The sequence below is a fragment of the Lampetra planeri genome, chromosome 73 (assembly GCF_965212315.1).
Source record: "Lampetra planeri chromosome 73, kcLamPlan1.2.h2, whole genome shotgun sequence".
Lineage (NCBI taxonomy): Eukaryota > Metazoa > Chordata > Hyperoartia > Petromyzontiformes > Petromyzontidae > Lampetra > Lampetra planeri.
The window spans coordinates 785,766-812,404 of record NC_136178.1 but is presented as its reverse complement, the minus strand read 5'-3'; the positions used below and the strand labels follow the sequence as shown (position 1 = coordinate 812,404).

The 26,639-nt window shown below is 55.7% G+C and overlaps 1 protein-coding gene across 1 annotated transcript; it reads right to left on the bottom strand.

The window, feature by feature from the left end:
• Positions 1-4,230: 4,230 nt before the first annotated feature.
• RAB9A (RAB9A, member RAS oncogene family) lies at positions 4,231-23,214 on the bottom strand. Its single transcript, XM_078620581.1, has 4 exons — positions 22,888-23,214; positions 15,394-15,576; positions 9,001-9,235; positions 4,231-7,039 (listed from the first exon to the last, which is right to left on the bottom strand). Exons 2-4 carry the CDS (start codon positions 15,570-15,572, stop codon positions 6,815-6,817), a joined length of 639 nt encoding a protein of 212 aa, XP_078476707.1. The 5' UTR covers positions 15,573-15,576; positions 22,888-23,214; the 3' UTR covers positions 4,231-6,814.
• Between the last annotated feature and the right edge of the window lie 3,425 nt (positions 23,215-26,639).

Genomic DNA, 26,639 nt, shown 5'->3' with positions numbered 1-26,639 from the left:
CAGCGTGAGAGGGATAGAAAGAGAGAGACGCGCGCTGCCACGTGGCAGCCTGGACCCCCCGCTCTCGCGTGGCCTCTCCCTCCGTTCGTTCCAGTTCTGACCACGTGTTGTTCGTCTCCACCCCTATTTAATACCCGGGTCACGTGGTACGTTTCCACCAATTCAGGTTAGCCTCCATGGAATCTTCCAGACTCCACTGTAGGCTCCCAGGACCGCGCCCCTGACTCGTCCCCCCCATTTGCTGTGGCTAAAGACAGCAGAACCAATCCTCTACTTACAGATGTCACCTTCCCATTACGTCAGGGCCACGCCCCTAGGCTTCCCCCCATTGGCTATGGACCAGGACCGGCAGAGCCAATCATCGTGACGAGTTGTGATCCGTCAACGACCCGGATATATCCTCACATTACACATGCACACGCGGCTTTGTCTCACACCGCCACGCCACCTTTGCACTTTGCTCGAACGGGCAAAATCGTGTCGAGTATTCATACCGTGCGGTCAGGGTGCTGGTTGGTGGTGGTGCTTCTAGTGGTGGTACAAGGCCAGGCATCTCTGTGGTGGTGGTGGTGATGGTGATGCTTCTAGTGGTGCAAGGCCAGACATCTCGGTGGTGGCGGTGCTTCTAGTGGTGGTGTAAGGCCCAGGCATCTCGGTGGTGGTTGGTGGTGGTTGGTGGTGGTGGTGCTTCTAGTGGTGGTGCAAGGCCAGGCATCATTGTGGAGGTGGTGGTGGTGCTAGTGGTGGTGCAAGGCCAGGCATCATTGTGGAGGTGGTGGTGGTGCTTCAAGTGGTGGAGTAAGGCTAGGTGTCTCTGTGGTTGTGGTGGTGCTGCTAGTGATGGTGCAAGGCCCAGGCATCTCAGTGACTCCACCTCCTCCCACCACCACCCATCACCCGCAACTGCTCGTTCATTGCTATTTTGGCGAGCGTTTCTGATCTTTTTCCCTTCTTTAAATGACTACGAGGTGGGACACATCGGGGGCTGACTGTTCGCGTAGCAACAACGATTGAAGACATCGGGGCTGACTTTGCTGAGCTGCACCGACGTAATTGCTTCAGAAAATAAACTCCACGTGCGTATGACGGTAGTCTCCACGGTGCTTCTTTACAGACGTGTAAACATTCGGATCGGTGAAATCCACCGCTTTCTGTACGACGGATCCATGTCCGCTTGCTCGCCACTGCACCCACCACAGCTCACGTGCGCAGACTACGACGTCCTCCTCTTCACGTTGCCTCTCGTTGCGCATTTTAAATGTTGTTCACGCAGTTAAAATGCTACGTGAAAAGGCCACAATAAAAAAAAGCATGAACCTAAATACAGAAGACTCGATGATCTGCGCGTGCGGTTTATACCATTTGCGGATTAACCACGCGCACCTGAGATTTTAACATAAATTAATAACGTGGGGATTTTCCCTTAAGCCCAAATTGATTTTAAAAAAAGTTTAAAAAGTTAAACAACTTCGTTATTCTTGGACACTTTTATTACAAGTCACGTGGTGCTTCAACCGGACAAATATGTTGCTCCGGTTAATCCGGAATCCACGTGATCGCCTCTACACTACAGTAGTTGCCATATCTTTCCACACAGTGAGGCGGAGTTTGATTGATGCTGATTGGCTGTGGATCTGCTATCACCCACTCAGTGGGCCGAGCCTTCTGCTGGGCGGGAGCCAGGAAAGTGTCATCACTGAGCATGCGCAGCATCGATCGGTCAGTCCGTTAGGATTCGTTTTGTTCACTAACTCAATTTGCTTAACTTTAACACAATTTACATTCGTGGTTTTTGGCAGAGAGATCCGCAGAAAATGGATATCTTTGGATTATCCGCGATTTTTTATTAAATGCGGCCGCTTCCCCGTCATTAGCGCGGATAATCGAGTCGATTGTAGAGTCGTATAAACGAGTCGTGATACATTTGTCGATAGAGTCGGGGGCTTGAAACGCAACCACCCCTCCTTGCAGGCCTTCTTATGGGAGACAAGCGTTCGGTTAACACGATTTCCCAGAACGCATCTCTCATGTTAGCCGGTGGCTCTGCCCGTATCGTGGGCAAGCGCTTCGTGTGATGAGCGTGACCACCTGATAACGACGTCGCTGTGTATTCGCTCAGCAAACTGGAAGCCCAAATCAGCTTGACGAGCACCGTCACGACACGCTGTCGCTTGATAATGGATTTGTTTCGTCCAGACGTTCCGTAGAGTTAGCGAGCCCCACGAGTCGAACCATTGCCGTAGTGACCACCACACTGATAATCGAGCAGCGACTCTCCGTTGATCCGTCGATGTCCTGACGGTTTTGTGAATCCGGCTGCCGGCTTCCCCGGGTGGTGCTGTTGAAGGGAGTCTCGTTCGGTTGGGCAGAACGAGCCGGAGGAAAGCTTTAAAACGAAACTCATGAAACTATATTCAAGAACATTTTCTTGTTGTGGATTTCACACCTGATGATTGCTTGTGTTGCAGTCGAAACGTCGTGAAAATTGTATTGTTTGATATTTTTATTATTTTATTATGTCCCTCCTACGTGACTTTACTGAAAGAACCAAGAATATGAATCCCCGCAGTCACGAAAGCTTTAAATCGAAATCTCCTAGCCACTGAAGCACTCAACACGGCTTCACGTGCAGCAGGGATAGACCACTCACTCAACACAGCTTCACTTGCAGCAGGGAGAGACACTCACTCAACACGGCTTCACGTGTAGCAGGGAGAGACCACTCACTCAACACGGCTTCACGTGTAGCAGGGAGAGACACTCAACACGGCTTCACGTGCAGCAGGGAGAGACCACTGACTCAACACGGCTTCACGTGCAGCAGGGAGAGACACTCAACACGGCTTCACATGCAGCAGGGAGAGACCACTCACTCAACACGGCTTCACGTGTAGCAGGGAGACACTCAACACGGCTTCACGTGCAGCAGGGAGAGACCACTGACTCAACACGGCTTCACGTGCAGCAGGGAGAGACACTCAACACGGCTTCACATGCAGCAGGGAGAGACCACTCACTCAACACGGCTTCACGTGTAGCAGGGAGAGACACTCAACACGGCTTCACGTGCAGCAGGGAGAGACCACTCACTCAACACGGCTTCACGTGTAGCAGGGAGAGACACTCAACACGGCTTCACATGCAGCAGGGAGAGACCACTCACTCAACACGGCTTCACGTGTAGCAGGGAGAGACCACTCACTCAACACGGCTTCACGTGTAGCAGGGAGAGACACTCAACACGGCTTCACATGTAGCAGGGAGAGACACTCACTCAACACGGCTTCACTTGCAGCAGGGAGAGACCACTCACTCAACACGGCTTCACGTGCAGCAGGGAGAGACACTCACTCAACACGGCTTCACGTGCAGCAGGGAGAGACCACTCACTCAACACGGCTTCACGTGCAGCAGGGAGAGACCACTCACTCAACACAGCTTCACGTGCAGCAGGGAGAGACACTCACTCAACACGGCTTCACGTGCAGCAGGGAGAGACCACTCACTCAACACGGCTTCACGTGCAGCAGGGAGACTCTCACTCAACACGGCTTCACATGTAGCAGGGAGAGACTCTCACTCAACACGGCTTCACGTGCAGCAGGGAGAGACCACTCACTCAACACGGCTTCACTCACATGCAGCAGGGAGAGACCACTCACTCAACACGGCTTCACGTGTAGCAGGGAGAAACACTCACTCAACACGGCTTCAAGTGCAGCAGGAAAAGACACTCACTCAACACGGCTTCACGACCTCCTGTGCACCGGACGAGGTAGTTAACATCTCCCAGCCACCGCGGTGCCAACCAGCCCACCAACCCACTCACCACCCACCCACCCCCACTCACCACCACCCACTCACCAACCACCCCACTCACCACCCACTCACCACCCACCCACTCACCACCCACTCACCATCCACCACCCACCCACTCGCCAGCCACCCACCACAGCACCCACCCACCCCCACACCACCACCCACCCACTCACCACCCACCCACTCACCACCCACTCACCACCCACCCCCACTCACCACCACCCACTCGCCACACACCCACCACAGCACCCACCCACCCCCACTCACCACCACCCACCCACTCACCACCACCCCACTCCCCACCACCCACCCCCACTCACCACCACCCCACTCACCACCCACCACAGCGCCCGCGCTGCTCCATGTCCAGCTCCGATCGGCGATTTGCAGAGAGGGAGAGATCGCGTGGGCTCGTCACTCTCAGAGTCGCCTTTATTAGAACTCCTGTCAAGTTTGACAAACTCTGTCGTCAGCACGTACGGGCGAGTGAGCGAGTAAACCACCCTCCCCCATCCTCCTCCCATTTACACGATTCACTCACTCACTCACACACTCACTCACTCACACACTCACACACACTCACTCACGCTCTTACACACTCACTCACACACGCTCTCACTCACTCACACGCTTTCTCTCACTCACTCACACACGCTCACTCCTAGAATTCAATTATCTCGCTCACTCGCCCACAATTCAATCCACTCACTCGCTCGCCCACCGCCTCGTTTGTTCACTCACCCAAATACGCTCCCCCACCCTACACACCCACTCACCCCAACACCACCACCACCAGCACCACACACTTATCCCCAGGTGTGGTAATATTTGCTTAACGCGTGAACATTCATTTAAAACCAAATTTATAATAACAGCAACTAATCGTAATTACGGCAACATACATTTACCCTCTTGTTTTGTATCATCCCAAAGTAATCGGCAATGGAACGAGACGTCGAGTGAGCAGCAGATGCGGCGATATCGGATTGAGGTGGTGGGTGGGTGGAGGAGACCGGGTGGGTGGGTGGAGGAGACCGGGTGGGTGGGTGGAGGAGACCGGGTGGGTGGGTGGAGGAGACCGGGTGGGTGGGTGGAGGAGACCGGGTGGGTGGGTCGGTGGAGGAGACCGGGTGGAGGGGTGGGTGGAGGAGACTGGGTGGGTGGAGGAGACCGGGTGGGTGGAGGAGACCGGGTGGGTGGAGGAGACCGGGTGGGTGGGTGGAGGAGACCGGGTGGGTGGGTGGAGGAGGAGACCGGGTGGGTGGTGCCGATCTGACAGCACCGCTGAGAATTTCGGCTTCCAATCCGGGTTTCAGCCGCCCAAACCACAGTGATTACACCGGATTTTTATCGACTCACGGACTCGCAGAGACCCACAGACTCGCACGGAGACCCACAGACTCGCACAGAGACCCACAGACTCGCACGGAGACCCACAGACTCGCACGGAGACCCACAGACTCGCACAGAGTGAGTTGTCATTAAACCGGGTTCTCAAGTGTAGCGAGTGGTTGGTATTAGACCAGCGACTGCACACAAAAAAAACCTAACACATTAAATTTGGTTCTGCATTTAACTTGGCTAAATTTCAGCTCTGGTAATGAGCAACATTGGATTGACCGTCACGTGATGAACGCGACGCTGGACGTAGCGGGGCAACTTGGAGAGTTGCTGCCCCCTACTGTGCGTGGACGAGAGGTCACCTGAGGTCACCTGAGGTCACGGGAGGCAGAGGTAACTCTGTCATGTCTGCTTCCGTGGACCGTTCTCCACAACGAAGCGTTGCACTGCCCTCATCCTGGAGCCCGGCCAGACCCAAGACTCTGATCCTGGAACCCGGCCAGACCCAAGACTCTGATCTTGGAACCCGGCCTGACCCAAGTCTCTGATCCTGGAAGAGTCAGGCTATATACTTGAGTTGGAGGGGAGGGATTCACGGAGTTCTGAGATGAATATGAAGGAGAGCCAAAGAAGTCAAAGTCAGAAAGATTACCGCCAAGCTTGAAGCCTTCGTTGGGCTAGGCAAGCCTCAGCTTATCCCATATGCTGGGCACCCCACAATCAAATCAACCCATTGGGGCCTAAGTCTCGCCCACCCCCCCTTACCCCACACACAATTCAGTGCCGAGGTGTAAGTTTGTTAAATACAAACGTCAAACAAACAAAAACATTGCGGGAGTTTAAATTCGGCTTGGACCCGGTCCGGTGCTTTCCCGCTCGGCCATACCAAGCCCGGGCCTTGTCCAGGCGAGAGCCGCAGGCTGCTGAGGCCCTGGCGGTGTGGAGCAGGAAAGGCCTGCCTACGCAAGCGACGCTTCACAATCGGATTTCCACACGTCAAAATCCGCGGAGGCCGATATCGCGTCCCGGACAAATCTGCCGCAGGCCGACACGGTCGTCCGACATTACAGCTGGAGACTTCGCAGGTATCCAACACGGCAGCCGAGATGCCTCTTAAAGCACCTCGCGGACATCTGCCACGGGGCCGAGAGGCGACCACCGCCGCCGCCACCACCACCGCAACCACCACCACCACCACCGCCACTATCGCCACCACCGCCGCCACTATTGCCACCACAACTGCGAACGCGACTGCCGCCACCAACGGCTCGGCACCTCCCGACACGGCCACGCTACCCCCAACACCCCCCGCCCCAACCCCCCCTCCTGCTGGCAGCTGTCCCTGTGTTGGCCCCCAGGTGAATCGGTACCTGGCGGTAAGGAGGGGGCGGAGGAGTGGGGGGGGAGGACGTTGCCATGGTAATTTTCAACCAATTAACTTTTTTTTTCTAAATCGAAAACAAAATCTGGACGAGGGGGGGGAATTCCACCCACCCCCCTCCCTGCTAGTGGCAGCCGTCCCTACGAGCCCCGCAGTCTTAGCTGGGGGTGGTGTTGGTAGGGGAGGGTGGTGGTGGTGTTGGTAGGGGAGGGTGGTGGTGGGGGAGGGTGGTGGTGGGTGGTGGTGGGGGAGGGTGGTGGGTAGGGGAGGGTGCTAGCAGCAGGACCGCGAGGAGTTGCCGTCGCCACGGCGACCCAGCGACACCGTGTCCGTCGCCGTGAAGGAGCCGCCGCCGGCCTGCCGCAGGTCGGAGGTGATGGCGCGCCGGGCGGCCTCCTCGAAGGCCAGGGCCACGTTGGTGGAGTCGCGGGCGCTCGTCTCGAAGTAGGGCACGTCGCCACGCGCACGGCACCACGCCGACACCTCCTCGGCCGACACCTGGGACACCGCGCGCACAGCCACACGCACCCCGGGGAGTCTGTGTCGGGCTGCAGGGGCAAGTGCTGTTCGTGAGCAGAGACACACAACAACAACCAGGGACGCAATTCGCCACTCAGTGGCGGCGATGTCACCATGGCCAGGTGCGCTTTGAGGCCACGTGAAGCGTTGAAGGCTCGCCGACAGGCAACAGGACAGACCCCGCAGGTGCCATGGGTTGGCTGCTGTAGCAGGGTAGGTGCAGCAGGAGGTCACGGGAGTAGACTCCAGGTGCCATGCATTGCAGGCTGGGTGCAGGAGGAGGTCACAGGACAGACCCAGCAGGTGCCATGGGTCGACTGACTGAGATGACTGGCTGATGCACCACCTGTGCCCCCAAGTGTACCAACTTGGTGTATTTTAGCCACCCAGAGCTCCACTCGTTGTTGTGAGCGTTACTCCTCTGCCTCCGTTGTTACTAAAGCAGCAGCGTCCTTCACGAGCCTCCTCCTCCACAGAGGCCGACCTTGACACCGCTAGTACCGGTCATCAGCAAGTCCACTCAACTCCACATCCTCTTGTACCACATCACTCCATCTCTTCTCCAGCCCATGTCGTGCCCATTTAGCCTCCTCTATCCGGCCAAACGGAAGCTGTTGGTGCATGCGGTGGCTGGGCATGCGGTGGCTGGGCATGCGGTGGCTGGGTATGTGGGCTACATGACCCAGCCAACGCAGCCTTGCCTGGCGGAGGAGCTCACTGATGGGAATGTGTCCAGATCTTTCCAGGATTTGTGAGCTCCTCACACAATCTGGTTAAACCCAGGATGGATGGTAGGCAGGCCAGCCTGAATGTTTATAACCGGTACAGATGTTGCAATTAGGGGGGTCCACCTATCACAAGCATAGAGAAGGGAGGGCATTACCGTGGCAAAGAAGATCCGGAGCTTCGTGCGGAGCGACAGACCAGGCAGCTTCCACACAGCGTTAAGCAGCCCATGGAAAGATAATGCCGCTCGACTGATTCGGAGTGAGACCTCTGCTGTCAAACCGGAGCCGGTCATGAGCACACTGCCCAGGTATGGAAAACTTTCCACTCTCTCCACAACTCTCTCTCTCTCTCACACTCACTCTCTCACACTCACTCATATTCTCTCACACTCTCGCACACACACACACACTCAGACTCACTCACACACCCTCTCACTCACTCACACACTCTCTCACTCACTCACACACTCTCTCACTCACACACTCTCTCACACACACTCACACACACTCACTCACACTCACGCACTCTCTCTCACTCACACACTCACTCACACTCTCACACACTCTCTCTCACTCACACTCTCACACACTCTCTCTCACTCACACTCACTCACACACTCACTCACACTCTCACACACTCTCTCTCACTCACACTCTCTCTCACTCACACACTCACTCTCTCACAAACACTCACACACACTCACTCACTCTCTCGCACACTCCCAGACACTCTCACTCACTCACACACGCTCTCAAACTCGCACTCTCACACACTCTCACTCACTCTCACTCACTCACATACGCACACTCACTCACTCACATACGCACACTCACTCACTCACACTCTCTCACTCACACTCTCTTACTCACACATGCTCACTCACTTACACACTCACTCACTCTCTCACACTCTCTCACCCTCACTCACTCTCACTCTCTCTCATACTCTCAGACACTCTCACTCACACTCTCTCACTCACTCTCACTCACACTCTCTCACTCACTCACACTCTCTCACCCACACACGCTCACTCACTCATACACGCTCACTCACATACTCACTCTCTCACACTCTCTCTCACTCACACACTCTCACTCACTCACACTCTCACACACTCACACTCACACTCACTCACACTCTCTTACTCACACATGCTCACTCACACTCACTCACTCACTTACACACTCACTCTCTCGCTCACTCCCTCTCACCTCTCTGTGCGGCAGGTCCAGCTTGTTCCCCAGCAGCACGAAGGGGAAGGCGTCGAGGGCTGCGACGTCCGCGTAGTACGCAAACTCGGAGCGCCACGCGTCCAGGCTGCGGAACGAGTGCGCGTCGTCCAGGCTGAAGGTGAGCAGGCAGGCGTCCGAGCCGCGGTAGAAGGGCGTGCGCAGGCTGCGGAACCGTTCCTGCCCCGCCGTGTCCCAGATCTGCATCGTCACCGCACTGGAGGGGGACGTGCGGATACGGGGGAGGAGAGGGGAGACACGGGGGAGGGGGGGGGGAGACACGGGGGGTGGGGAGGGGGAGACACGGGGGGTGGGGAGGGGGAGACACGGGGGGTGGGGAGGGGGAGACACGGGGGGGGGGTGGGGAGGGGGAGACACGGGGGGGGTGGGGGAGACACGGGGGGTGGGGAGGGGGAGACACGGGGGGTGGGGAGGGGGAGACACGGGGGGGGGTGGGGAGGGGGAGACACAGGGGGTGGGGAGGGGGAGACACGGGGGGTGGAGAGGGGGAGACACGGGGGGGGGGGGGGGAGACACGGGGGGGGGAGGGGGAGACACGGGAAGAGGAGATGTTTGACTGCCATGATAGTTGGGTCCACTCCCGGTTATGCTATTCTTATCACGCTATAGGTGCTCGCTAAAAGAACTTGCCCCAACAGTCTGCTAAGGCTGTACGGGGGATCTTTGTCTTTGCAAAAGATCACAGGTACACACAAACCGGAGTTCGATTTCCACTCATGGCCACCGACACAAGTGATGAAGATCTGGGCCTCCGTAAGGTCGACTCAGCCTTAAGTACCTGGTGTGGAGTGCAGTAATCATCGCCACCGGGGAGACTAAGGTGGCCCGGCGTGGTGCTGGCTGGCCACCCACCCCCTCGGTGCGACTCGCTAACAGCACTTGCCCCTACAGTCGAGTGAGTCTACAAGGGAGCTCTGTGTATCTGCAAGTGTGAGCGTCTGTCTGTATGTGTGGTCTGTGTGTGTGTGTCTCTAGGAGGCTGCTAGACGTCTGTGCAGCCCATGGGCTTACCAATTACCCATACACTGTTCCGGCATCGGCGCATCCACACAACATCATGGATGCACGCCGGGTCTGTATAGTGACGGAACAGTGGATGCGGGTCCATGTCCTTGACACCAGAACCAACCATGGAGATGATCTTCCCACTGACCATCGGCTTGCCATCTGTAAGATGCGCCTGCCATTCTTCCACTCCGGTGGTGGGTGTACATCCAGGACCCCATTTAAACCCACAGTGGCCTGGTTTCAGCTAGCTGATGAAAGTTGCAAGCAAGAATGCCATCATCGCTTGCAGCTGTGGTTGGCATCATCCCCCCCTCCTGCTGCTGAGGGGAAATGGGCGAAGTTTAGGACTGTGGCTCATGCAGCTGCAATGGCTGCTTTGGGTATGGGTCCAAACCTCCCCAGAGACCCTGGCTGACAGAGGAGGTGTTGAGACTGGCTGAGAAAAAGCGACAGGCCCACTCCCAATGTCTACAGCATCCCACGTCAGAGAATGAGGAGGCTTACCGCAGCCTTCGCTCGGAAGTTCGGAGAGCCGTGTGGCGCTGCAAGGATGGTGGTCGCGGGTTGCTGAGGAGATGGAGTCTGCCTCAATAGCCCACGATCACAGATCACTCTTTAACTCCATAAAAACGTGACTTGCAGCGCCACACCAATCACCATCATTAGGGGAAAGAAAGGTTTGCTGAGCATTTCTGTGAGGTCTTGGGGGAGGGAAATCCCTCAGTCTTGAAAACATCATGGGGAAAAGTGGGGATGACCCTGCTGAGGCTGCAGTGCCTCAAATATTGGAAGAAAATAGTCACCCCCCTGTGAGTGGCTGGCTGAGGTGCCATCTGTTGAGGAGGTACTGAAGGCGATCCTGAGTCTGAGACCAATAAAAGCACCGGGCAGAGATGATCTCCCAAGCGAAATGCTGAGGGAGGGTGGCGTTTGTGCACAGACTGCCCTATATGACATCATAACAACAGTCTGTACCACTGGACGGGTACCGCAGGATTGGAAGGATGCCCTGGTGGTCTCCCTCCTTAAGAAAGGGGACCGCACAGACTGTAACAACGACAGGGGCATCTCACTCCTCAGTGTGCCGGGAAAGGCCCTGACAAGGATTATTCAACATCGCCTTGCTTGGCACGCTGAGGAGAGGCTTGCGGAGCCCTAATGTGGTTTAAGGAAAGGGCGGTCCTGCACAGATTCCATATTTTCTGTCCGTCCGCTACAGCAGAGGTGTAGGGAATTCCACCAGGACCTACATCTCTGCTTTATTGACCTGGTCAAAGCCTATGATACCATTAGTAGGCCTGGGCTCTGGGTTGTTCTTCATTATTTCGGAGTCCCTGACTTTCTGCTCACAATCATTAAGGACCTTCATGATGGTGAGCGGGCCCGGGTAAAACTACGTGGTCGGGAGTCAGAGCCATTCCCTGTACACCTTGGGGTGCGACAGGGATGTCCTCTGGCTCTCACATTATTTAACATCTATTTTGACCACATAGTTCGTGACACCTTCGAGAGCTGTACCGGAGGAATTTCCATCTGGTTCAGATACAATCGGAAGCTGATCAATGCCCGGGTGCAGTCAAGGGATGGCTTCCTATTGGTCAACCATGTTATGTATGCTGATGATCTGGTAATTGCTGCTCACTCAGAGGAGGAGTTGGAGGCGCTGCTGCTGAACCTGGAGCTTGCCACTAAGAGGTGGGGCCTTACCATCAGCCCCACCAAAACTAAGCACCTGCCTGGGTATTTTGCAACATCAGACACTCCACCCCCACAACTCCCAATGTAGTTGTGGAGAGAGTGGAGAGTTTCCCATACCTGGGCAGTGTGTTCATGACTGGCTCCGGTTTGACAGGCAGAAGTCTCACTCCGAATCAGTTGAGTGGCATTATCTTTTCATCGGTTGCGTAACGCTGTGTGGAAGCTACCTGGTCTGTCGCTCCACACGAAGCTTCGGGTCTTCTCAGCCACGGTCATTCCCTCCCTTCTCTATGCTTGCAAAACGTGGACCCCCCCCTAATGGAACAAATTTCACCAGTGAGAAAAATTCAGGCTGGCCTGCCTACGATCCATCCTGGGTTTAACCAGCTGGAAAGAGGGTCTAAACGGGCGTGACATGAGCTTGAGAAGAGATGGAGTGATGTGGTACAAGAGGATGTGGAGCTGAGTGGACTTGCTGATGACTAGTACAAGCAGTGTCAAGATCGGCCTCTGTGTAGGAGGCTCGTGACGGACACTACTGGGCAGTTGGAGGCAGTCGCCCTCCAGTAACAATGGAGGGCAGACGAACGACGCTCACAACAACGAGCGGAGCGCCGGGTGGCTAAAGCACAGCAAGTTGGCACAGTAGGGGGCACAGGTGGTGCATCAGCCAGTCGTCTCGGTCATCTCGGTCAGTCGACCCGTGGCACCTGGGTCTGCCCCGTGACCTCCTGCCAGCGGGCGTTCGACACTTCACGTGGCCTCAAGGTGCACATGGCCTGGCACAAGCGTCGTGGTGACGTCACCGCCACTTAGTGGCGAATGGCGGTTGTTGTTGTTGTTGTCTGTGCGTGTGTCTGTGTGTGTCTCTGTGTATGTGTCTGTGTGTGTGTGTTTCTATGTATGCGCCTCTGTGCGTGTGTCTGTGCGTCTGTCTGTGTGTGTGTCTGTGTGTGTGTCTCTGTGTATGCGCCTCTGTGTGTGTGTCTGTGTGTGTCTCTATGTATGTGCCTCTGTGCGTGTGTCTGTGTGTGTGCGTGTGTCTGTGTGTGTGTGTGTGTCTGTGTGTGTGTGTGTCTGTGTGTGTGTCTCTGTGTATGCGCCTCTGTGTCTGTGTGTGTCTCTATGTATGCGCCTCTGTGCGTCTGTCTGTGTGTGTGTCTGTGTGTGTCTCTATGTATGCGCCTCTGTGCATGTGTCTGTGTGTATGTCTGTGTGTGTGTCTGTGTGTGTCTGTGTGTGTGTCTCTGTGTATGCGCCTCTGTGTCTGTGTGTGTCTCTATGTATGCGCCTCTGTGCGTGTGTCTGTGTGTGTGTCTGTGTGTGTGTGTCTCTGTGTATGCGCCTCTGTGCGTGTGATGATTGGCGAGCGCCTCCTCCCCTGTGAGTGTGGCAAGGGATCACACCACAGCACCCCCACCCGCTGTCCCCTTCGGGTGCACACTTTACAGAAATAAACTGAATCATTGCAATTTATTTTCCCCCAACCATTTCGCTCACAATTATTTTTGCCACGGGGGGGGGGGCAGAGGGGGCGGGGGGGGTGCCATTGCCAAGAGAGGCGTGGAGGGAAATCCATTCGTCGCACAAAACTTTTTTCAGCGTTCTCAAGAGGTGGAAATTCAGCCGAAGGGAGATCGTGCGGGGCGAGCCGTGGTGCCCTGGTTAATCCCGCAGTGATGATGATAATAGTCATACAGTCAGAGCTCTCGATTATGCCCGCTAATGACAGGGAGGGCGGACGCGGGTAATTCAACATGGCGGATAATCCGAAGATACAACCATTTTCCGCGGATCTCTGTGCCAGAAACTAACGATGGGCGGCTCGATGGACGATGTGGGTGATGATGACACTTTCCTGGCTCCCGCCCAGCAGAAGGCTCGGCCCACTGAGTGGATGATATCAGAGCCGCAGCCAATCAGACATCAATCAAACTCAGCCCCACTGTGTGACAAGATATGGCAACTACTGTGGTGTAGAGGCGATCACGTGGACGTCGGATTAACCGGAGCAACAGATTTGTTCGGTTGAAGAACCGCGTGACTTGTAATAAACATTTACAAGAAGATAAACGCAATGTTGTTTAACCGTTTTTTACATTATTAATTTGGGCTCAAGAGAAAATCCACACGTCGGTAATTTACGTCAAATCCTATAAAGCGCACGCACGGATAACCGAAGAGCCTCCTGCAGTCCTACAGGGCAGCCGCGACGGCCGTCGTGCGCCACCCGGCATCCCACGCACCCCACATGGGCCAAGTTTGATAGAAATAAAAATCACATCGCTTGGGATCGCACGCACGGCCGCCGTCATCGCCCTCCCTTCCCCCCCCCCCCTTGCCCTACTGGCAGCAGGCTGATGCACAGGGTCAGCTGCCACTGGGGGTGAACCCTACCCTGACCACACGGCAGCAGCAACACCACCCCCTACTAGCAGCAGAGTCAGCAGCAACACCACCCCCTACTAGAAGCAGAGTCAGCAGCAACACCACCCCCTACTAGCAGCAGAGTCAGCAGCAACACCACCCCCTACTTGCAGCAGTCAGCAGCAACACCACCCCCTACTAGAAGCAGAGTCAGCAGCAACACCACCCCCTACTAGCAGCAGGATGAGCAGCAACACCACCCCTACTAGCAGCAGGATCAGCAGCAACACCACCCCCTACTAGCAGCAGAGTCAGCAGCAACACCACCCCCTACTAGCAGCAGAGTCAGCAGCAACACCACCCCTACTAGCAGCAGGGTCAGCAGCAACACCACCCCCTACTAGCAGCAGGATCAGCAGCAACACCACCTCCTACTAGCAGCAGAGTCAACTACTACTGAGGGTGAACCCTACCCTGACCACACGGCAGCGATCATTGTCCCAGCTACTCACAACAGGCTGATGCACAGGGTCAGCTGCCACTAGGGTTGCCCCTACACCTGACTACACAGTGCCAACTGCCCAGTAGCAGCAGCGTTATTCACGAGCCTCCTGCACAGAGGCCGATCTTGACACCACTGCTACCAGTTGTCAGCAAGTCTACTCAGCTCCACATCCTCCTGGATCACTCCATCTCTTCTCCAGCCCGTGCCGAGCCCGTTTAGCCCCCTCTATCTGGCCCAAAAGAGCGGTTTAGCTCACTCACTCAACCACTTACTCACCCATCCACTCATCCATCACTCGTTCACCGACTAACCACCTCACCCGCTAACTCAACCATTCATCCACTCGCTCCTCTACTCACTCACCCACCCCCACACGCTCACTCACTCACCCACCCACATACAGCTGAACACACCCACTAACTCAACCATTCACCCACTCGCTCCTCTACTCACTCACCCACCACCCGCACACTCACTCACTCACCCACCCACATACAGCTGAACACACCCACTAACTCAACCATTCACCCACTCGCTCCTCTATTCACTCACCCACCACCCGCACGCTCAATCACTCACCCACCCACATACAGCTGAACACATCCACTAACTCAACCATTCACCCACTCGCTCCTCTACTCACCCACCCACCCACCCCCACGCTCACTCACTCACTCACCAACTCGCTCCTCTACTCACCCACCCACCCCAACGCTCACTCACTCACCCACTCGCTCCTCTACTCACTCACTCACCCCCCTTCCCCCGCCACTCACCGTCCGTCTACGGAGAGGTCCTTGTTGAGGAACTCGACGCCGATGGTGTGGAAGCTCTGGGCGTCGAAGGTGTTGCTCACGTAGCGGTTCATGAGCGAGCTCTTGCCCACGCCGCCGTCTCCCAGCAGGATCACCTTGAGCAGCGTCGCCTTGGGGGGGGCGCCCCCCGCCCCGGACATATCACTGCCACACGGGGGAGGGGGTGAACGGGGAGGGTGACGGGGAGGGTGATGGGGAGGGTGACAGGGAGGGCACGGGAGGAGAGATGGACAGGGACATTATGGGACTCGAAGGTGAAAGGTGGTGAAGGGAGACACGGCGAGGAGTGGGGAGACACAGGGGAGGTGGAGAGAGCTGAACTTTGTCTCCACATCTCTCACGCTGTGCACACTCAGGTCGCCCTTGCGCGGGAGGCAATTGCTGTCCCATGCGTTTCAACTCGGGGTGAGTTTAATCTCCTCGCTAAACACCGACACCCATGCCGAGAACACTCACCAGGGCCCCAAGCCTCGCACCGACCCTACCCATGACCCCAACCCTCGCAGTGACCCCACCTGTGACACCAACCCTTGCACTGACCCCACCTGTGACCCCAACCCTCGCACCGACCCCACCCGTGTACCCCACCCTCGCAGTGACCCTACCCGTGACCTCAACCCTCGCAGTAACCCCACCCGTGACCCCAACCCTCGCAGTGACCCCACCCATGACCCCAACCCTCACAGTGACCCTACCCATGACCTCAACCCTCGCAGTGACCCCACCCATGACCCCAACCCTCGCAGTGACCCTACCCGTGACCTCAACCCTCGCACCGACTCTACCCGTGACCCCAACCCTCGCACCGACCCTACCCGTGACCCCAACCCTCGCACCGACCCTACACGTGACCAAAACCCTCGCACCGACCCCACCTGTGACCCCAACCCTCGCACCGACCCTACCCGTGACCCCAACCTCGCACCGACCCCACCCGTGACCCCAACCCTCGCAGTGACCCCACCCGTGACCCTAACCCTCGCAGTGACCCCACCCGTGACCCTAACCCTCGCACCGACCCCACCTGTGACCCCAACCCTCACACCGACCCTACCCGTGACCCCAACCCTCGCAGTGACCCCACCCGTGACCCCAACCCTCGCAGTGACCCTACCCATGACCTCAACCCTCGCACCGACTCTACCCGTGACCCCAACCCTCGCACCGACCCTACCCGTGACCCCAACCCTCGCACCGACCCCACCTGTGACCCCAACCCTCGCACCGACCCTACCCGTGACCCCAACCTCGCACCGACCCCACCCGTGACCCCAACCCTCGCAGTGACCCCACCCGTGACCCTAACCCTCGCAGTGACCCTACCCGTGACCCTAACCCTCGCACCGACCCCACCCGTGACCCCAACCCTCGCACCGACCCTACCCATGACCCCAACCCTCGCAGTGACCCCACCCGTGACCCCAACACTCGCACCGACCCGTGACCCCAACCCTCGCACCGATCCTACCCTTGACCCCAACCCTCGCAGTGACCCCACCCGTAACCCCAACCCTTGCAGTGACCCCACCCGTGACCCCAACCCTCGCACCGACCCCACCCGTGACCCCAACCCTCGCAGTGACCCTACCCGTGACCCCAACCCTCGCACCGACTCTACCCGTGACCCCAACACTCGTACCGACTCTACCCGTGACCCTAACGACGCCTGCTGCTGCTGTATATTTGGAGTCTGCGTCTCTCTCTCCCCATGGTAACTGCATGGATTTTTCTCCGGGTCCTCCAGTTTTTCTTTCCACATTTAGAATCAACGTCACGCCTTTCAGAGTGTTTTGACTGCCGCTATAAATTTCCACGTGACGATGATGATGACATCAGCGACTTCGTTGACCTATCATCTGTGGTGGGCAGGTCGCTTCTGAAAAAGAGTTACATACCTCAGTAGGCCTTCTTAACAGGGAAGATTGAAAATAAATACTTTAAATAGTTTAAATAGTAACGGCACTCACAGCGTGGTGACACGCACACACACCTCTACAAAGTTTCCCCGTATAGCCTGTACCAGACTGTAGGGGCAAGTGCTGTTGGCGAGCACCTATGAAAGCCGGAACGGCACACGAGGGGGTGGGTGGCCAGCACCACGCCCGACCGCCTTCGTCTCCCGAGTGGCGATGTTAACACACCGCACCAGGTACTCCTTTGAGGCTGAGTCGACCTAGGGGAGGCCCAGGACCGGTTCAGATAATCGTCACTGGTGTTGGCCAGTGAGCGGGAATCGAAACCCGTGTCTCCGGGTTCATAGCGCAGCGTAGCGCTAACCGCTACACCACCTCTACTACCACACACACACAGTGTGACACACACACACACAGTGTGACACGCACACACACACAGTGTGACACACACACACACAGAGTGACACACACCACACCTCTACTACACCACACACACACACCTCTACTACCACACACACACACAGTGTGACACACAACAACAACAACAACAACCGCCATTCGCCACTAAGTGGCGGTGACGTCACCACGACGCTTGTGCCAGGCCAAGTGCACCTTGAGGCCACGTGAAGTGTCGAACGCCCGCTGGCAGGAGGTCACGGAGCAGACCAGGTGCCACGGGTCGACTGACCGAGATGACTGAGATGACTGGCTGATGCACCACCTGTGCCCCCTACTGTACCAACTTGCTGTGCTTTAGCCACCCGGCGCTCCGCTCGTTGTTGTGAGCGTCGCTCCTCCGCCCTCCGTTGTTGTTGGAGGGCGACTGCCTCCAACTGCCCAGTAGCGTCCTTCACGAGCCTCCTCCACTGAGGCCGATCTTGACACCGCTGGTACCAGTCATCGGCAAGTCCACTCAGCTCCACGTCCTCCTGTACCACATCACTCCATCTCTTCTCTAGCCCGTGCCGCGCCCGTTTAGCCCCCTCGATCCGGCCGAACAAAAGCTGTTTAGGGCATGCGGTGGCTGGGCATGCGGGCTACATGACCCAGCCAACGCAGCCTTGCCTGCCGGAGGAGCTCACTGATGGGACTTTGCCCAGATCTTTCAAGGACTTGTGAGCTCCTCACACAATTCAGCCTGGTTAAACCCAGGATGGATCGTAGGCAGGCCAGCCTAAATGTTTCCAACCGGCGAAGATGCTCCACTAGGGGGGTCCACGTTTCGCAAGCGTAGAGGAGGGAATGACCGTGGCCGAGAAGACCTGAAGCTTCGTGCGGAGCGACAGACCAGGTAGCTTCCACACAGCGTTACGCAACCGATGAAAAGATATTGCCGCTCGACTGATTCGGAGTGAGACCTCTGCTGATAAACTGGAGCCGGTCATAAGCACACTGCCCAGGTATGGGAAACTCTCCACTCTCTCCCACAACTGCCCCATCACCAATTGGGAGTTGTGGGGGTGGAGTGTCCGATGGTACAAAATACCCAGGCAGGTGCTTAGTTTTGGTGGGGCTGATGGTAAGGCCCCACCTCTTAGTGGCACGCTCCAGTCTCAGCAGCAGCGTCTCCAACTCCTCTTCTGAATGAGCAGCTATTACCAAATCATCGGCATACATAACGTGGTTGACCAATAGGGAGCCATCCCTTGATCGCACCCGGCGCGTCGATCAGCCTCCCATTATATCTGTGTGTGTGTGTGTCACACACTGTGTGTGTGACACACACACACACACAGTGTGACACACACACACACAGTGTGACACACACACCTCTACTACCACACACACCTCTACTACCACACACACCTCTACTACCACCACACACACCTCTACTACCACCACACACACCTCTACTACCACACACACACCTCTACTACCACACACACACCTTACTACCACACACACACCTCTACTACCACACACACACCTCTACTAACACACACATCTCTACTACCACACACACCTTACTACCACACACACACCTCTACTACCACACACACACCTCTACTACCACACACACACCTCTACTACCACACACCACACCTCTACTACCACACACACACCTCTACTACCACACACACACCTCTACTACCACACACACACCTCTACTACACACACACACCTCTACTACCACACACACCTCTACTACCACACACCTCTACTACCACACAAACACCTCTACTACCACACACACACACACCTCTACTACCACACACACACACCTCTACTACCACACACACACCTCTACTACCACACACACACACCTCTACTACCACACACACACCTCTACTACCACACACACACCTCTACTACCACCACACACACCTCTACACACACACCTCTACTACCACACACACCTCTACTACCACACACACACCTCTACCACACACACACCTCTACTACCACACACACACCTCTACTACCGCACACACCTCTACTACCACACACACACCTCTACTACCACACACACACCTCTACTACCACACACACCTCTACTACCACACACACCTCTACTACCACCACACACACCTCTACTATCACGCACACCTCTACTACCACACACACACCTCTACTACCACACACACCTCTACTACCACACACACCTCTACTACCACCACACACACCTCTACTACCACCACACACACCTCTACTACCACACACACCTCTACTACCACACACACACCTCTACTACCACACACACACCTCTACTACCACCACACACACCTCTACTATCACGCACACCTCTACTACCACACACACACCTCTACTACCACACACACCTCTACTACCACACACACCTCTACTACCACACACACCTCTACTACCACCACACACACCTCTACTACCACACACACCTCTACTACCACACACACACCTCTACTACCACACACACACCTCTACTACCACACACACCTCTACTACCACACACACACCTCTACTACCACACACACACCTCTACTACCACACACACACCTCTACTACCACACACACACGTCTACTACCACACACACCTCTACTACCACACACACCTCTACTACCACACACACCTCTACTACCACACACACACCTCTACTACCACACACGCACCTCTACTACCACACACGCACCTCTACTAACACACACATCTCTACTACCACACACACCTCTACTACCACACACACACCTCTACTACCACACACACACCTCTACTACCACACACACCCCTCTACTACCACACACACACCTCTACTACCACACACACACCTCTACTACCACACACACCTCTACTACCACACAAACCTCTACTACCACACACACCTCTACTACCACACACCTCTACTACCACACAAACACCTCTACTACCACACACACACACACCTCTACTACCACACACACCTCTACTACCACACACACACCTCTACTACCACACACACCTCTACTACCACCACACACACCTCTACACACACACCTCTACTACCACACACACCTCTACTACCACACACACCCCTCTACCACACAGACCTCTACCACACACACACCTCTACTACCACCACACACACCTCTACACACACACCTCTACTACCACACACACCTCTACTACCACACACACACCTCTACCACACACACACCTCTACTACCACACACACACCTCTACTACCGCACACACCTCTACTACCACACACACACCTCTACTACCACACACACCTCTACTACCACCACACACACCTCTACTATCACGCACACCTCTACTACCACACACACACCTCTACTACCACACACACCTCTACTACCACACACACCTCTACTACCACCACACACACCTCTACTACCACACACACCTCTACTACCACACACACACCTCTACTACCACACACACACCTCTACTACCACACACACCTCTACTACCACACACACACACCTCTACTACCACACACACACACCTCTACTACCACACACACACACGTCTACTACCACACACACACCTCTACTACCACACACACACCTCTACTACCACACACACCTCTACTACCACACACACCTCTACTACCACACACACACCTCTACTACCACACACACACCTCTACTACCACACACGCATCTCTACTAACACACACATCTCTACTACCACACACACCTCTACTACCACACACACACCTCCACTACCACACACACACCTCTACTACCACACACACACCTCTACTACCACACACACCCCTCTACTACCACACACACACCTCTACTACCACACACACACCTCTACTACCACACACACACACACCTCTACTACCACACACACACACCTCTACTACCACACACACACCTTTACTACCACACAAACCTCTACTACCACACACACCTCTACTACCACACCTCTACTACCACACAAACACCTCTACTACCACACACACACACACCTCTACTACCACACACACACACCTCTACTACCACACACACACCTTTACTACCACACACACCTCTACTACCACCACACACCTCTACACACACACCTCTACTACCACACACACCCCTCTACTACCACACACACCTCTACTACCACACACACACCTCTACTACCACACACACACCTCTACTACCGCACACACCTCTACTACCACACACACCTCTACTACCACACACACCTCTACTACCACACACACACCTCTACTACCACACACACCGCTACTACCACACACACACCTCTACTACCACACACACAACTCTACTACCACATACACACACTGGGAGCTGCTGCTGCTACAGCGGTGTGACGGTCAGCACGCTGGACACGATCTCCGGGCGCGGCAGTCGGCACTGTTGTGGGGGTGCGGGGTGACGTGGGGTGATGATGATATCCTAGCCAAGTCTGCCACGACCGCCTGGTGGGGCAGAACGTGGCTAGCCCCCCACCCCAACACGGCGAGTGGAAGAGTAGGCCAAGAGGGGTGGGGCGTCTCGAGTTGGAAGAGGAAGCCGAGGGCCTGTAGGCCTCAGATTCTGCTGCTGCCTGCTGCTGCCTGCTGATGCCTGCTGCTTGCTGATGCCACTGCTGCTGCCACTACCTGCTGCCTGCTGCTGCCTGCTACTTGCTGATGCTACGGCTGCCACTGCCCGCTGCCTGCTGCTGTCTGCTGCTACCTGCCTGCTGCCACTACCTGCTGCCTGCTGATGCCACTGCTGCTGCCTGCTGCTTGCTGATGCCACTGCTTGCTGCTGCCACTGCCTACTACCTGTCTGCTGCTGTCTACTGGCTACTGCTGCCTGCTGCTGCTGCCACTGTCGCTGGCTTCTGCTACTGCCTGCTACTGCTGCTGCCTGTTGTCTACTGATGCTGCTGCCACTGCCGCTGGCTTCTGCTACTGCCTGCTGTCTACTGCTGCTGCCTGCTGCTTGCTGATGCCACTGCCGCTGCCTGCTGCCACTGCCGCTAGCTTCTGCTACTGCTGCTGCCTGCTGATGCCACTGCCGCTACCTGCTGCTGCTGCCTGCTGCTGCTACTGCTGCTGCCACTGCCGCTGGCTTAGCTCGCGAGGCTGAACTCTGGCGCCTGCCCCGCGTGGCCCACCTGGGGAGGAGGCCCCGTCCCAGTCCCGACTCAGCGCCGACTCGACCCCATCGCCCCGCGGGTCGCCGCGAAACTTCCAAACGTCAGAGGAGGAAGCGGAGTCGGGGCAGGAGCGGCGGAGGAGGAGCGGCGGTGGTGGAGCGGTGGTGGTGGAGTGGTGGAGCGGTGGTGGTGGAGTGGTGGTGGAGTGGTGGAGACACAGACAGAGAGACACAGCAGAGAGATAAGTCTTTACACCGCCATCACCACCACCGCCATCGTCACCGTCATCCGCTCCGTCATGTGACTGAGCTGCCACCGCAAGGGCACGTGACCACGGGGGGCGGGGTGAGGGGGGGACTAGGGGTGTAGGGGGGCGGGGCTGGGAGGGATAAGGGTGGGTGGGGGCTATGGGGTGAGCGGGTCGGGCTAAGGGTGGGCGGGGCTTAGGGTCGAAGGGCGAAACTCGGGTTGTTGGGGGCGGGGCTAGGGGGGATTGGGGGTGGGTCTAGAGGGGTGAGGGGCGTGGCTAGGGGGATTAGGGGCGGGGCTAGAGGGGTGAGGGGGCGGGGCTATGGGAGATTAGGGGTGGGGCTAGAGGGGTGAGCTAGAGGGGTGAGGGGGCGGGGCTAGAGGGTGAGGGGCGGGGATAAAGGGGCGGGGCTAAATGTGAGGGCGGGGCTAGGGTTGTGGGGGGGCTATAGGGGTGAGGGGGCGGGGTGAGGGGGAATACGCGGTGACGTCATCGCGCATCGGCGTTTCCTCAGAATCAGAAATCGAGTACAGTCGATCATCGATCATTATCATCATCGATCAGCATCGATCATTATTATCGTCATCATCGACAATTATGATTATCATCATCGATCATCATCGATTATCATTATCTATCATCACCGATTATTATCATAGATCATTATTATCACCATCGATCATCATCGACCATTTTTAACATCAACGAATCATCGATCAGCATTATCATCGATCATCACCGATTATGATCATCGATATGTATTATCGTCATCGATCATTATGATCACTCAGCCCAGTTTCCTATCGTGAGCAGGCAAACAGAATGACACAGCGCGTGACGCCTCAGGGGCCGTCCTAAATGACGTCACGCGATTTTGGACGATTTTTGACCCCCCCCTCGTCACACGGCGTCACAAAAAGTCAGCCCCCCCCCCTCAAATATGACGTCACAAAGCTCTGCCCCCCCCCCCCAAAAAATCTAAAACATGATTCAAATCGCTTTAAACTAGAGTCATTGTAGCGCGTATTTAACGTGGCGCTGCACTCTGATGTTGTAGGAGAGAACATTTATTAAGTACATTTAATTAAGTAGAACGTGTTGTCTGTATTTATTTAAAGTTGCGCATTTTGATGTGACGTCACATTTCTCAACCCCCCCCCCCTCGTCACAAATGTCTGACCCCACCCCCCTAGGTGCGTGACGTCATTTATGGACGGTCCCTAAACATAAAACCTTCGGTGTGGTGATGCAGGGACGTGCCCTAGTGAGCTCTTGGTGATTTCGCAAAGTTTTTAGCTTTGGCCATATTTGTGTTGTTGTAGTACGGAGTTAGACTCATGGCCTTAATCGAAGTTGTCTTGTGATTGTTGTTGTTGTTTGACTTGCATCCCACTGGGGGTTCTGCACAGAGCGTTGGGGTGTGCGGTGCTTTTTCTGCAATATTTTGCCGTCTTTTCCTGGATGTTCTATTTGCACTTCGTCACATAGTCACTTGAAGATGTTCTCTTGTTCATGATTTTTGTTTGTTGCGGTTGCACCCGATTCAAGAGCCGAATGGCTCACAGGGCTACACCTAATAACTGAGACTCTTATCATCACGATTTAGTGGTCATCCGACGCCACTTTCCTCCAGACTAATGGGTGATCTCTACTCGATTACACTATACTCCACTGCCGTGATTTAGATTGGACGGGGAAATCCGATCAGCTACAAAGCGCTTTGTTTATTAATCACAGATGTCCTGTAAGCGGCACGGGGTCTGGACGTTACAACGACAACCACCACCGATTATAACACAACACACAATCGCACGGACACATACATACTACAGTACAACTAGGGCGTCCCTCAGCCCACGTAGGAGCGACCTCGCCCGCACAAATAGATTGCTCAGCAGAAAGTGGCTGATATCGTCGTCATCATCATCGTCGTCATCATCACCAACATCATCATCATAATCGTCATTCTCATCATCGGCATCATCGTCATCATGGTCGCCATCATCGTCGTCATCTTCATCGTCATCAATGTCATCGTCATCCTCACCATTATCATCGTCGTCGTCATCATTATCGTCATCATCATATTCATCATCCTCATCGTCATCACCTATAGACACCTCAACCCTATAGCCCTGACCCTATAGCCCTAACCCTGCGGTGCCCCTATAGTCACCTCCACCCTCTAGCCCAAACCCTGTAGTGCAGCTAAAGCCAACTTGACCCTATAGCTCAACCCTATCGTTCTCTCCCTGCAGTGCAGCTGTAGTGGGTCAGAAACCAGAGGAGAATGTAGGTGAGGCAACACGACATGTATTTAACTGCTGCACTGAGTACAAGGAGGTCCCTAACACGAAGGGGTAACGGCCCCTTCCACCCGATGCCCAAGGAGGCCTCCGGCCTACACTGGCGCCTCACACTGGGACCACGCTCGCTCTGAGCCCCCCGGCTTGGGGCCCTAGGGGAGGCCACGCTCACCCGGCCGTGCCAAGGGCTCCGGGTCATGACCGCTGGCCTCACTCAGCTCCAGTCCTTAGAAAGACAGCGGAGTTTGGGGTCCAGGGTCCTGTCTCCAGCTCCGTCCTCAGTCTTCGGCTTGGAGATGAGCGAGCCGGACCCTGCAGAGGTCCGGCTCATGTGCAGGTCCGTGGCTTGCTCCGCCCTGGCCACGCCTCCCTTCCAGAACATTCTGGAAGGTGACGTCATCCCCCAATCCCCTCTCCCGGGGCTTGGGGATTTGTGTCCCAGGACACGTTTTCCCAGGGATTGGCGTTGGTCCTTTGGGCCATGATCCTTCACGCTGCGTGACCCCGCTTCTGCTCCCTGTTGACGAGAAGGGGGAGCTACCCGTTAACAGCAGTGCTGATTAATACCTCGACACACCTGTAGCCCACCTCGACCCTGTAGCCCTAACCCTTGTAGTGCACTTATAGCCACCAGAGGGCATCACGCAGCAGTGTGCTGCGTGACTTGTCGTACTGTGTGTATACTGAATGTGATTTTTGTTGAAAACTAATTTGTCCACAAAAATTATTGCAAATTTGCTATATAATTAATAAAATATTGGAAATATTGCTGTCCGAGTCTCAATGTGAGTCGACGGGTGTTCTAGTGTGAGTCTATGGGTCTCTGTGTGAGTCTACGGGTCTCTGTGTGAGTCTATGGGTCTCTGTGTGAGTCTACGGGTCTCTGTGTGAGTCTACGGGTCTCTGTGTGAGTCTATGGGTCTCTATGTGAGTCTAGGGGTCTCTGTGTGAGTCTACGGGTCTCTGTAGGAGTCTACGGGTCTCTGTGTGAGTTTATGGGTCTCTATGTGAGTCTATGGGTCTCTGTGTAAGTCTACGGGTCTCTGTGTGAGTCTATGGGTCTACGTGTGAGTCTACGGGTCTCTGTGTGCGTCTATGGGTCTCTATGTGAGTCGATGGGTCTCTGTGTGAGTCTCCGGGTCTCTGTGTGAGTCTATGGGTCTCTGTGTGAGTCTATGGGACTCTTTGTGAGTCTATGGTTTATGTGTGAGTCT